Source organism: Manis javanica, chromosome 5 (genome assembly GCF_040802235.1).
Source record: "Manis javanica isolate MJ-LG chromosome 5, MJ_LKY, whole genome shotgun sequence".
Lineage (NCBI taxonomy): Eukaryota > Metazoa > Chordata > Mammalia > Pholidota > Manidae > Manis > Manis javanica.
This window is the reverse complement of record NC_133160.1, coordinates 132,529,905-132,544,454: the sequence shown is the minus strand read 5'-3', so window position 1 is coordinate 132,544,454 and position 14,550 is coordinate 132,529,905. Positions and strand designations below refer to the sequence as shown.

The window sequence follows — 14,550 nt, the reverse complement described above, 5'->3', positions numbered from 1 at the left end:
TATTGGCCCTCTGTATGTCTTCTTTGAAAAAAATGTCTATTCAGATCTCAGCCCATTTTTTACTCAGATTTTTTTTATCCTGAGTTGTATGTATTCATTATATATTTTGCATTTTAGCCTGTTATCAGATATGTGTTTGCAAATATTTTCTCCCATTCATTAGATGCCTTTTCATTCTGTTGATGGTTTCCTTTGCTATGCAGAAGCTTTTTAGTATGATGTAGTCCCATTTATTTAAATATTTTTGCTTTTGTTGCTTTTGCTTTTGCTGTCAGATTTAAAATATCATCACCAAGACCTATGTCAAGGAACTTACCACCTTTGTTTCTTCTACAGGGCTTATGGTTTCAGGTCTTACATTCAAGTCATTAATCCATTTTGAATTAATTTTTGTGTATGGTATAAGATAGTGGTGAAGTTTCATTATTTTGGGTGTGGCTGTTCACTTTTCCCAACATCATTTACTGAAGAAACTGTCTTTTCCCCTTTGTGTATTCTTGGCTTCTTTGTAGTAAAGTAGTTGACAATATATGCTTGAGTTTATTTCTGGGCTCTCTATTCTGTTCCATTGATCTATGTGTCTGTTTTTCCCCCTAATACCATACTGTTTTAAGTATTACAGTTTTGTAATATAGTTTGCAATCAAGGCATGTGATGCCTCCAGTTTTTCTCTCTCTCAAGATTGCTTTGGCTATTTCAGTATTTGTGTGTGTGTGGTTCCATATAAATTTCAGGATTACTTGTTCTACTTCTGTGAAAAGTGCCATTGGAATTTTGATAGGGATTGGATTAAATCTGCAGGTTGCTTTGGGTAGTATGAACATTTTAACAATACTTATTCTTCCAATTTGTGTCTTCTTTAATTTGTTTCATTAATGTCATATAATTTTCAATATACAGATTTTTCATCTTCTATTTAAATTTAGTCCTAGAGTTTTTTAATGCAATTATAGATAGAATTCTTAATTTCATAAGGGTTACTTCATTATTAATATAGAGAAATGTGACAGATTTTTTTCATATTGATTTTGCATCCTGCAACTTTACTGAATATTTGTCAGTTCTAATGGATTTTTGATGGAGTCTTTAGGGTTTACTATATATATTATGTCATCTGTGAATAGTAACAGTTTTACTTCTTCCTTTAAAATATGAATGACTTTTATTTTCTTGCGTAGTTACTCTACCTAAGACTACTAATACCAGCTTGAATGAAAGTGATGAGACTGAGCATCCTTCTTTTGTTCCTGATCTTAGAGGAAAGGCTTTCAGCTTTTCACTGTTGAGTATGATGTTAATTGTGGGCTTGTTATATATGGCCTTTATTATGTGGAGGTATGTTCTCTCTGTACCAACTTTGTTGAGAGTTTTTATCATAAATTGATGTTGAATTTTGTTAAATTCTTTTTCTACATCTATTGAGATGATTATATATGTTTCTTATCCTTTACTTTGTTAATGTGGTATATCACACTGACTTACAGATGTTGAACTATCCCTGGAATAAATCCCACTTGATCATGGTGTATTATCTTTTTAATGTACTGCTGAGTTAGGTTTGCTAATATTTTGTTGACAGTTTTTGCATCTATGTTCAAAAGGATATTGGCCTATAATTTCCTTTCCTGTGGCATTCTCATCTGCTTTTAGTATCAGGGTAATGTTAGCCTCATAAATGAGTTCTCTCCTCTTCTATTTTTGGGAAGAGTTTGAGGAGGGTTGGTATTAATTCTTCCTTAAATGTCTTATAGAATTCACCAGTGAAGTTGTTTGGTTCTGGACTTTTGTTTTAGGGACAGCTTTGGATTACTGATTCAATCTCCTCATCAGTCTATTCAGATTTTTTATTTCATCATGATTCAGTCTTGTAGGTTGTATGTTTTTAGGTATTCATCCATTTTTCTAGGTTGCTTAATTTGTTGATTTATAACTGTTCCTACTAGTTTCTTATGGTTCTTTGTAATTTTGTGGTACCAGTTGTAACATAACTTTCATTTCTAATTTAACTTATTTGAGTCCTCTGTCTTTGTTTCTTGGTGAGTTCAGCTAAAGGATTGTCAATTTTGTTTATCTTTTTAAAGAATCATCCCTTAGTGTCATTGGTTTTTTTTTATATTGCCATTTGGTCTCTATTTCATTTATGTTTGCTGTAATATTTGTCATTTCCTTGCTTCTACTAACCTTGGGCTTCATTTGTTCTTTTCCTTGATGTACATTACTTACTTGAGACTTTTCTTGTTTCTTGAGGTAGGCATTTATCACTATGAACTTTTGCTTTTTGGGATGCTAAAATTATACACTCCAGAAATTTTAGTATGTCTTATATCTATTTTCCTTTGTCTCAAGGTATTTTTATATATCTCTTTTTATTTCTTCTTTGGCCCATTTTGCTTAGTAGCATGTTGCTTAATCTCCACATATATGTGAATTTTCTAGTTTTCTTCATGTAATTAATTCCTAGTTTCATTCTATTGTGATCAGAAAAGATGCTTGATGTGATTTCAGTCATCTTAAATTTATTAAGACTATTAATATTAATTAATATTGTGGCCAAGTATATGATCTATTCTGGAAAATGTTCCATGTATACTATGGAAGAATGATTGTTCTATTGTATTTGGATACAATGTTCTGTATATATATGTAAATTCTATTTGGTCTAATGTATCACTTAAGGCCAGTATTTCCTTACTGATTTGCTGTTTGGATGATCTAAGACATAGATTTAAGTGGGGTATTAAAATTCCCTATTATTATTATATTGCTGTCTATTTACCCCTTTAGGCCTACTAATATTTGGCTTATATATTTGGATGTTCCCATTTTGGGTGCATAAATATTTGCAAATGTTATACTTTCTTATTAGATTGACCCCTTTTTCATTATGTAATATCCTTCTTAGTCTCTTATTATAGCCTTTGTTTGAAAACCTATTTTGTCTGATTAAAGAATAGCTACCCCAGCCTTCTTTTGGTTTCCATTTGCATGGAATATCTTTTTCCATCCCTTCACTTTCAGTCTGTGTGTGTCCTTACATTAATGTGAATCTCTTACAGGCAACATATAGATGGGTCTTTTTAAAATATCTATTCAGCCACTCTAGGTCTTTTGATTAGAGAATTTAGTTCATTTATATTTAAAGTAATTATTGATAGGTATGTACTTATTGCCATTTTGTTAATGCTTACTGAATAGTTTTATAGTTCCTCTCTATTCCTTTCATCTTCTCTTGCTCTCTTTGTGGTTTAATAACTTTCCTTAGTGGTAAGTTTATATTCCTTTCTCTTTATCTTTTGTGTATTTACTACAGGTTTTTGCTTTGTGGTTATCATGATCCTTACATGTAACAACTTATATCTAACACTCTATTTTAAGTTGATAACAACTTATGTTTGACCCTATGCTGAAACTCAACATTTTTACTCCCATCCCTGCTATTTTAGGTTTCTGATGCCACATTTTACATCTTTTTATCTTGTGTAAATCTGTTATTGTAACCATAGTTATTTTTGTTACTTTGTCTTTTAACTTTCATGCTACTTTTATGCTGTGGGCATATTTAGGAGTAAAAATTAGGCCACCTCCTTGTTGTGTTCTTTTCAAACGCACCACCCCATCTCTCCTATTTGATCTACAGCTATGTTCTCAGGAAAACTACCATTGTATTCCATGCATTCCATTTCTTCTCTCTCATGATTGGGAAATTTATACCAAATGTAATGTGCAATTAATAAGAATCAGCAATAATTTGTCTGGCACATGCACAATTATTACTATTGGCATCATGTACAAACACAAAAATTAGTGATAAGGACAGTATGTCTATGATTTTGTGCTTATATAAATACCAATGCAATAAAATCCATTTCAGTGTCTTAGTTAAGAATGAACATTTTTATGATGTGGCATGGAAAAATTTAACACTAAGAAAGTAATCTGTAGTGGTTCTTTAATATGTTAGCAAAATTATTTAACTACTTAGCTATCGTAGTACACAGCTCTAAATACCTTTCTGCACAGCTTGTGATATATTTTAAATATGAACTAAACATTTTAAACTTCACTTGATATAGCTGTTTTTTAATATGTGCTGTGGTTAAGTATTTTAATATGTTGGATAGTAAAACGAAATGTAACAGTTCCAACATTTCTCATGGGAGTGATTTAGGGCAGACATATGTTCTTCATTAGACTTTCCAGCAGAAATCTTAGAAATCAAGAGGAAAAATAGACCCTTTTATACCAAACAGTGTTGCAAACTGAAATGGAAAACAACAATCTTTAAAACTCTTTTTGTTTTATTTTGTTTTGGCAGCCCTGAAACAAGAAATATGAAACACTAGCAATGAAGGTATATTCCTTAATGAAAAGTCTAATATTAGAATGCTACAATGATGAGAATCCATAAATTAGAACCAAGAAATGAGGCAGAATCCTTTCTTAAATGAATTTTTGCCTATATCCTGAAGTCCTTTAGCTGAGTGGATAGATTCTACAGTCAAGTTTTGTACACTGTCACCTACTGTAATGAGCTAAAGTTTTCATTCAAATGTGTGTAACACGAAGGCTGGCAACGTATGTTTAGGATCACTCTTCCAGTTACCACGGCAACATCCTTGCCCTTGCCAAGCTAGGAGGGATGCTCAAGGTCTAAGAAACAACTTCTCAAGGGAGAGATTTTTGAACGCTTGAAAACTTTTCAGCTGGAATAGTGCCCTTAGGAGCAGAAATCTGTGGAAATGCATAGCCTGAAATTTGATGAATTACTGAGGGAAAGCTGTAAGATGAGGAAAGAATGCAGAGGTGATAGAGTAAAGGAAGCATAAAAGGAGAAACCCTTATGAGCTCCTCATCTTTTACAATTCTCTGTTTGGAAGTACTTCATATTTTACTAAGAAGACTAACTTTCTACAAGGCTGGGAAAAGTACTTTGCCAAATGTGAGAAACATTTTGTTTGAAAGCTATCTCTTTACTAACATAATAAAAAATGTCTATGCCTTGTGATAATGAGATGGACATTTTTATAATAAAGTGGCAGCCATGAAGCAATAATAATTTTATATGGTCTATGTTTACCTGAACTTTTAAAAAGAAGAAACCTGTCATAAACAAATCACTGTGAATAGATTTTAACTGTTGGTTGGAGAATGTGGCTTTGTATTACTATGTTTAAGAGCATATATATGTTTTCTATTGGAAAATAGACCTGAAAGTACCATGAGCTGCCTTCCACAATGACTGAAAAACAACAAATTCTCAACTGCTCCCCTATTGGAAGTTGGTAAAGCAATTCTCCTCTGTTAGAATTCCATTAGGGAATGCATAGATTCCTAGACTATGGTTACCTTCCTAATATCCCTAAGAACAGTGTTTTTCCAAACTGGACCTGCCTTTCCTCATTTGTTGTACATGATCTATCTTATACAAATGAGAAGGAATAAAGAAGAAAAGACTTAGGAAACAAGATCCTTTAAAATCAAAACTTTAAAGTTGATGATTTTAAAAAGTCATGATCCATAATGAAGATAACTTACACATTTTACCCAAATTCAATATGCAGTTCTGATTATTCCAGTTAGAGTAACTGGAATCCTGCCATTATTTTATGCCTACATTTTGGTAATTACATAGCAAAAAAAGCATCACTATAAATCTAGCTAGAAAAATACCATCTTAACAGAATTTAAGGAAAACTTATGTGTCATTCCTTCCACAGAGCTTACTCTTCTTAAAACATTGCTTACTTTAATATTTTAAAGTCCTAAAATGTCTTAGAATTCAGTTAATGTAATTCTTACAGTGTCAGTTCTCTGTGCTGGGAAATTCTTCTCATAGGGGCTTTCTTGATGACTTAATTTTCCCAAGATGTCTTCCTTTTATTGCCTCAAAACTCCAAATTGCCTCTTAGCATTTTCTATCCAACAGACAGGGTTCTGTGGGAAATCTACTTCTACTTAGATGGTATCTTTAAAGGACCCATTTGGAAGGAAAACTTGTGCTACCTCACTGGTAAATTTATACCAGATTAAAATTTAAACAAATGTGATTTTTCTCTCTTTTAGTTAAAAAAAGTCAAAAAGCGTGGTCACTAGGTCCCTTCCTTTGCTTTCTGAAGTAACTACAGAGTATCATTTCATCTGCCTGGAGATTTTTCAAATTTCTAGTAAGCCCTAGAGTTAGAGATTAAAAAGTTTTCTTCTCTAATCAATACCTAAGGCAATATCTAGTATAAAGATTGCAACCTATATAGTAGATACTAAAATCTAGTATAAAGATGGAATTTTAATCTGAAAGCCCACAGAATGAGTTCTGCCTTTCAGTAAGATCTCTTTGACTCACACAAATGAGTCAATTTCCTAAACTTGTATGATTTTGAATTTTAAAAATTTCAGATTCCTGATTTCTTGAGATTGGCAATATCAGACTGATGCTTTCCTGACAACAGAGGATCTCCTGTTTGATACAGTCCCCACCACCACCTATTGCCCCCTTTATTAAAACTGAATATCCCTTGTTATTATAATTGTATTTTCACTATTGTTTTTCCAAAGCCTAGCCTGTATTACTTATTTATATTACTGGTCTCTGTAAGTGTTTGAGTTTGAGACTCCTATTGTAACCTATGGATTCAAAAATTTTGAAATTATGAGGATACCACATAATTATGCTTCTCATATCTTAATTGAAAGATACAAAGGAAAAATTCTGCAACTTCAGCAATATTTTAAGTGAACTTTAAAAACTTTATAAATCACAATATATTTGTATAGATATTTGTGTATCTACAGATATTTGTATATTTATATGTAAAGAGTAATACTTAGTTTATGAATGGTACATAAAGCACACAGGGAGCAGTAAATCCTTTAAGTTCTATATTCTCTCAGGGATCCATGAGCCAAAGGTTGGGAATCAATGATCTCGTAAAAAGAATTCTGGACTGGGAATCAGGAGATACAGTCTCAATCCCATCCTTACGTTGCTTAACAGGCTATTGGTTGGTAATTTGAGGCAAGTCAGTCAACCTTCGAGGCCTTGATTTTCTCATGTGCAAATGAATAGATTGGATAATTTTTGGGAACCTTTCCATCCATAAAACATAATAATAAATGCCTTATAAATCCCTACACATATCATAAAAACCTAGGCAACTATGAGATCTTCCAAAATGTACCTGAGTTTTACCTAAAGACAAAAGGTTTATTAGAGAGGAAACTACTGTGGAAACATGGTGAAAACTGCAACTATACTACTTCCAAATTTACATAACAATTTTATATTCTTTGTCCCAAACCATGCTAGAAAAACTGGCAGTATATTTGTGAACAAATTATATCAAAGAGAATTTGGCATTATATATATATTTCATTTGAGCTCAGATTTAGGGTATATTTTTTAGATATGTAAGCTTAAGGACTCAAAGGAGATACTGTGTATAAAACTCCTTTGAACATTACAGTATTAGCTAGGATTATCAGATAATACTGCTATTACCTGGTATTTCCCAATCCTTGTCTACATAGGATTCTATTTTGTCATATACAGTACAGTAACCTGAAATTCTTTGTTCATAGATGTCATTCACAGAGCCAGTGAAGCCTATAATGATAACTGCATCAAATACAAGTTTCTTACCTTATGTCCATTCTCACCCTAACTCTTCTAACAGAACCCTGACTCTATTCATGAAAAATTTATGCCTGGCAAAAATCCTCCTCGGATTCTCTTGTAGCCAGAGGTGATCATGAAATCCAGTTCTAGCCAATAGCATGAGTTTTCTGGGCAGGATTTACAGAAAAGCAGTTGTTCTCCTAATTTGAAATGTCAGTCTCTGTCAGTATATGCCTGGAACTTCCATCCTCCTTCCCTCTTGCCTGAAGAATGGACCTAATATGCTGAGGAGGAGAACCCACCTCACAACCGTGATGGCAAGACTACATCTTCAGGAAGAAAGAAAGATACTGGAAAGAGCATGAGTCCTGCTGCCTGACTTTGGACTCCTGCCTCATTCTTGTTCAGCTAATCTGGTAAATTTTCCACTATATATATTCAGATGTGATCCTACTATAATGATAATACAGTAATTGATAATCCCAAATTATCAACAGGAAGTAAAATAGGGATCTGATACATGTAAATTACAGGTTCCACCATATTAACATGCCCTTATGTTGAACCACAGTATTTTTAGATACTTTAACTCACTCATTCCCTAGCTTTACACTAAACCTAACTGAACAGATCTAGACCCTATTGACCTTTTCTTTAAAGATACTATAAAAATTCAGGGAATAAATCAATGAGTAATATAAAAATTGTTTACCAAGAAGAAATTTTTCCAAAATAGTTTTGGCTGCCAAAAACCATATGCAAGTCCTGTTTTTCTTTGTTTGCTGATTCCAGAGCCTTCTGACCAACATACCTTAGAGTACTGATTTGCCCTAATAGCTTACAGGTGTGCGAAGCTGCTGTTTCACTTTAGTTCACAGGTCAGTGGGGTAGGGCCCAGAGTGCTCAGAGCCCCGAGGGCTGGTTGCCTCAACCACAACAGTCCCATCCACTTACATCAGTATACTGTGCAAATATTCTCAATTGTCCATGTGCATCACACTGTGAAAAAGTTTGGGAAACACTACCTATATGTCAACTGGACGTTATCAAAATAATAACTGCAATGGGAAAAAATTACCTATTTACAATACTGGATGGATCAAAAATTAGCTCACACACATAACATCATTTTATTCTCAGTAAAATCATGAGTGGTCAGTAGGGCACTTATGTTTATTATCAAAGTTCAAAGCTGGGTGATTTCCCATGAACACACCGCTACTAAATGACAGAGCCAGGACTTCTGAAACCAAAGACTTCTACATCTAAGCCCTTGCTTTTTCTGATATACCTCTGACATATCTTTTCCTAATATACATTGTACAATGACATTCTAAGTTTGCACAGAATCTTTAAAATTAGCATTTTGACTTCATTCTCTGAAGAAAGTTCTGACGGTTTTCCTTTGTTGTCTCTTGTGACTGCTATGTAAACATTAGCATGTATGGAAACTGATACTCCCTTGGAACTCAGCAAGATTGAGAAAGCACAACACAAAACGACATATTCAGGCCATACCAATTTTCTTTTTACAGCTCCTACCCCCAACATCCAGTGAGCCAACCCTAGTTATTTTGTATGAGTAGAAAAGAGAGCTTTTGCCCATCACTCGCTCCAAAAGCGTGTATTAAAAAGAAAATATTATGTTGCCATTGACTATACTTAAGTTTTGTTTTGCCAATCACAATTTCTCAATGTCCTTTCCGTAAAAGGGAGAAATAAAAGAAACTGCCAAAAGTAAGTTACATATTTAACATATAAAAGCAAATAAGACTTTTAAACACAGGGCAATTATTGTCAAGAGATATTACTGAAATAAAAAGAACTTGTTTGCTACTCCTGTTTTAGAAAGCTAGACAATCAAGAGTTCAGTCACTAGAAAATTATTTCTTCATAGCAATGCAGAAACACAGAGAACACATGCTCAAAAACAGGAAGGTATGAGGGAACATTTAGAAGTTGCTATAAGAGATCAGATTTAAAAGCATGGGCAATAGCTATAATATTAACCAAATATTAATTCACTGTTCAGAAAGCAAGTGCATGATGGAATGGCTGAGCATGCAGAGCATAAGACAGTAAGTGTAAGCAAGCATAAGTTACAGAATATAATAAACACAAAGGTTACGGAAGTGAGTTTGCAGCAGGTTAGAATCTCATATTTAAAGACATTGGCTCCAGATCCAGAACACCTGAGTTCAAGTCTTGGTTCTCTCACTTTAGCAGTTTGGTGATGATAACATGCTTAAGTTTTTGGTACAGAAAAAGCATTGTTTTCTTGATTGCATCAACAATTAAGATAAAATCTAGATAAATTGAGATAAGATTAATAAATCTAGATTACACAATTAAGATAAAATCATAATACAAAAACTAGAATTCTTATTTTAATTCCTTGTTTTCAATATTGCTTTGCAACCAAATTTCATCAACCACAAAATGTGTACAAGGCATAAAATAAGTTCTACCACCCAGTAACAATTAAGCCAAGACTGTAAGCTAGAATAACATAAACATAACACTGTGGGCAAGTTCATGGTAACTAGTTCCACAATAGGCTAAGCACATTTGAAAGGCAATGTAATTCTTCCAATACATACTGGGATACAAGATTGAGTCACCACTGCCCCAAAACTATCCTACCACTTTTTATCCTGAGATGTCGATTAAACATTTTCAGCAGTTAACTGTAAACATGAACCCTACTTCTCAGGATATTTGACTTTTCAATGTATAAAATAAGGATTATGTCTATACTGGCCAAATAAAAGCCTGTCTTTGGAAATAAAGTCTTTTTGGTATCTACAGAGGTTAATCAATGGATATATGTTCCACTGGTGAGCTCCCACATGACAAATTTAAGTAAGCACATCTTATCCAACCTGTTTAAACTGTGCATCCTAAGTTCATCTAAGAAGAAATGTACACTCAGGATTATAAAATGTCTCTGAAATTTAAAAATATACTAAGATTTCCACAAATTCTTAGTTTTTAATCTTCAATTGCTGAACTTATAAAATTTCCTAATATAAACATAAATGTACATAAGTGTTTTCAAGTGTGAATTCACATTTAAAAGCAAGAAAATATAATATCCTAAGCAATCATGAACAGAGAAACTAATAAAGAATGAACTGCTGGGTGAATAAACGCCTTGGGTGAATATTAACTGCATACTCTTACAGCATGACTTCAATTCCCAGAATAATAGAGGTACATACAGTGTTACAGGAAAGCTATCCTAATAACCTCAGCTAAAACACACCATCTTTGTCTGTTTCTGAAATCATGCATTTTAAGAATAACTTCCAATTACATTTTCTTAGTACTCAAATTTACTTTGAATCAAATCACTGTTCTAAGCACTATACAAACCATATTAAACTTTCCTAAGTCAATATTCACTCAGAGCCAATACACACATGTATTCTCATAAAGTGTTGTACCTTCATGAAATGGGACAAACTCCACAAATTTCCTTGAGTAAATTTTTAGTTAGCAAACAGGTTCTGTACGAAGCAAGGAAACGGTTCATTTTTGTGGAAACTTGATTCTGTTTCCATCTTGTCAGGGTTTTATTTTCCATAACCAAACATAGGAAAGGTCAGCAGTGTGCAAAGGAAAGCACACATGTGTGGGATGCTTAGGAGGAGAGCCATGCAACCTGCTTCTGAGGGGTCTGGACACTCCCCCCAGTGAGGCACAGCAGGGGGCGGCAGGAACAGTGGGAAGCCCTACCATCTACTTCAGCTGCGCCTTCTTGAACCGAGGGGTCCACACACCTATGCACACATTCAGGAATGAACGGAAACTTGGTACGTTTTCAAAGTATGCAAGTTTTATGTGTAAGGTTTAGTAACTTTCCCTCTCAAACAGACACAGGCTCAATACACACTAATGGAAATAAACTTTACAAAAACTATAAATAATATTGAATTTGATACAGAATAACACACAATGAATGTCCTCATGTGTTATATCACAGTTCTAACTAGAAGTGAGAACATTTAGATTTTATGATATTTAATTAGATAGTTCCCCCAAATCAGCACAGCCTACTTTACTGGGATGTTTGGATATTATCTTGCATACTACAAATTCATTCAGATTCAAAAGGAAATACAAGAGGTCAAAATATGAAACTACTTAATGGGGATTAAAGTACAGCATAGACAATATAGTCAAGAATACTATAATAACTTACTATGTTGACAGTAACTACACTTATTGGGGTGAGCATTAAATGATGTGGATAACTGTTGAATCATTATGTTGAAACCAATATAATATTACATCAACTATACTTCAGTAAAAAAAAAAGAGAAAAAAATTCTTCCTAGAGGCAAAATGCCAACACCTTCTCTTTTGTAACTTCCATAACAAAACTCAAGAGAAATGAAAGACAAGGTCATGACATACTGCCCATCAGCTGTACAGGTGAAAAAAAATGTTATAAACTATTGTGAGCTGTAACCACTTAGAGTCCATTTCTTCTGGGCACCTCTTGCCTGGTAAGTCATACTGAACCTAGCTTTCCATAGAGAAACTGAGGCTCAGAAGTGGAATGAAAAGGCTGAAACCAGAATATCTATTAGGATAAAAGTCACTAAAATCTCCAAGCTTGGGCCCTACTGCCCATCACTGACTGCGAAATAGGAAGGCTCAGTAAAGGATGTACATACTTTCCAAACAGCCTCTTAACCAAATTTCAACTGGCAGGGGGTGGAGGTATTTTCTTACAATTAGCCCTAAATTTAGTGAAAAGTTAAGAATTGTTTTATTTTTAAATTGTTATATAACAAACATTAATTTAGTGAAAAAAATGAAACTACTCATGAAAATATGGCAGTTTTCAATCCCATAACATTGTATAACATCTGAAGAATAGAGTTTTTAAGTATAAAATGACAATTTGAAAAGGACTATGTCAACAAAAATCTTTTGAGTAAGATTCACCACATCTTACTTTTCCTTAAAGATATTATAACCTCTGAATATTTTGCTATTTTAACAAGGCTTTATCTCTAAGAATATGAATTCTGACAAGCGACTAGAAGGTCACTGTACTACCATGACTGGGAAAAATAAATACTGAAATAAAAACCTCTAACCTTAAAGGCTGGCTAGAATCCAGGTCTCATCAAATTTCAAACAAGTCCAGTGAAGGTGGTTACATCCTCTCTCTAAAATGCCTTTATTTTTAACCCAGTTTGCTGTATCAGTGATGTTTATGTCCCATATTTTGCTAAACACTAACCTGTGATTTTTTGCAGCAAAGGTGACAATTCTGCCTCTTCACAAAAGACCTGAGCCAAAGTTTTCTTCACTTTCTCTTCAGCTTCACCCAGGTCTTTGTCGCCAGTGAACTCTCCACGGACAGAAAAAATATATATGAGGAGAATCAACAGCTCTTCAGGGCTGTAGTCATCATTGGTTCTCTGGTTCACAGGCTTAATCATGGGCAGCAGCTGATTTAACACAACAGACATTGATGACTCCCCAATGCTCTGAAATAAAACGTGGTAATAAGAAACTATGTCAGTCCTGTACAAAGATGTAATTTATGTACTACATCAGTACAAAGATTGCTTACAAACAAGCCTGTGATGTTCACTGATTAGATTGCTTCTTATTTGTTGGTTTCTTGTCCTAGGGAAAATACTGCAAGAAATTTGGCATTAGAGTTGTTTTGAAACATCTTGTTTTTAAAATGGCTGGGCAAGTTGCAGAACATTTTATATTATCCTACATATTACTTATACAAATAAGAGTCCACTAGTTTTAAAATTGAAAGTGTAAGTACTTCAGACACTAGAAATTTTAAATAAAAACAATATATTTGTAAAGTAATGTGATTAAAAATATAAACATGCCAGCATCTTTATGTCCAAATGAATGGACTTAACTCCTTAAGAGGAATTACCTCAGATTTCACAACATTTTCTTTTACATGTTATCTATATTGGCAAATATTAGAGTAGGTTTTTTTACAGCCAAGGAACTCTTTCATTATTATTGCTTCTGTGTTTAATACATAAATATAAAAAGTAACCCAGAAATTGAGGAAAAATAAAAGTCCAAGGGAAAAAGACCAGTGACTACTTAATGAGAGTATTGATCTTGATTTGCCTCCCTTCACTTTGGCATCTCTTCTTCTTTACTTTTTATTGAACAGTACTTGATATACAATATTATATTAGTTTCAGGTGTACAATATAGTCAACATTTACATGCATTATGAAGTGATTACAATAAATCTATCTACCGTCTGTCACCACACAAAGTTGTTACAATATTGTTAACTATATTCTCTATGCTGTACATTACATTCCCATGATTTATTTTAAAACAGGAAGTTTGTAGTTTTTAATCTCTTATCCTTATTTCACCCACCCCCTATGGCCCCTTGTCCTCTGGCAACCACAAGATTTTTCTCTGTATCTACGAGTCTGTTTCTGTTTTGTTTTGTTTGTTTTCTTGTTTCATTTTTATGTTCCTCATGTAATTGAAATTACATGGTAGCTGTCTTTCTCTAACTTATTTCAGTCAGCATAATGCCCTCTAGGTTCATCCATACACACTGTTGCAAATGGCAAGATATCAGGTTTTTTTATGGTTGAATAATATCCATTGTGTGTATATATATATATATATATATATATATATATATATATATATATATATACACCACATCTTGTTTATTCATTTGTCTATCAATGGACACTTAGGTTGCTTCATATCTTGGCTGTTGTAAATAATGCTGCAATTAACATGAGGGTGCAGATATCTTTTCAAATAACTGTTTTCATTTTGTTTGGTCAAATATCCAGAAGCAGAATTGCTGAACGGTATGGTAGCTCTATTTTTACTCTTTTGAGGAACCTCCATACTGTTTTTCATAGTGGCTGCTTCAACACACATTCCCTTGTTAAACTATC

General features: G+C 33.5%; 1 protein-coding gene across 2 annotated transcripts in view; it reads right to left on the bottom strand.

Annotated features, from left to right (window-relative positions):
• SCFD2 (sec1 family domain containing 2) overlaps positions 1–14,550 on the bottom strand; it is a 398,635-nt gene that overhangs the window by 221,552 nt on the left and 162,533 nt on the right. For both annotated transcript variants that reach the window (XM_036998665.2, XM_073237624.1), the window contains exon 5: positions 12,870–13,119. In XM_036998665.2, coding sequence (XP_036854560.2) covers positions 12,870–13,119 — 250 coding nt within the window. The remainder of the gene's footprint in view (positions 1–12,869; positions 13,120–14,550) is intronic.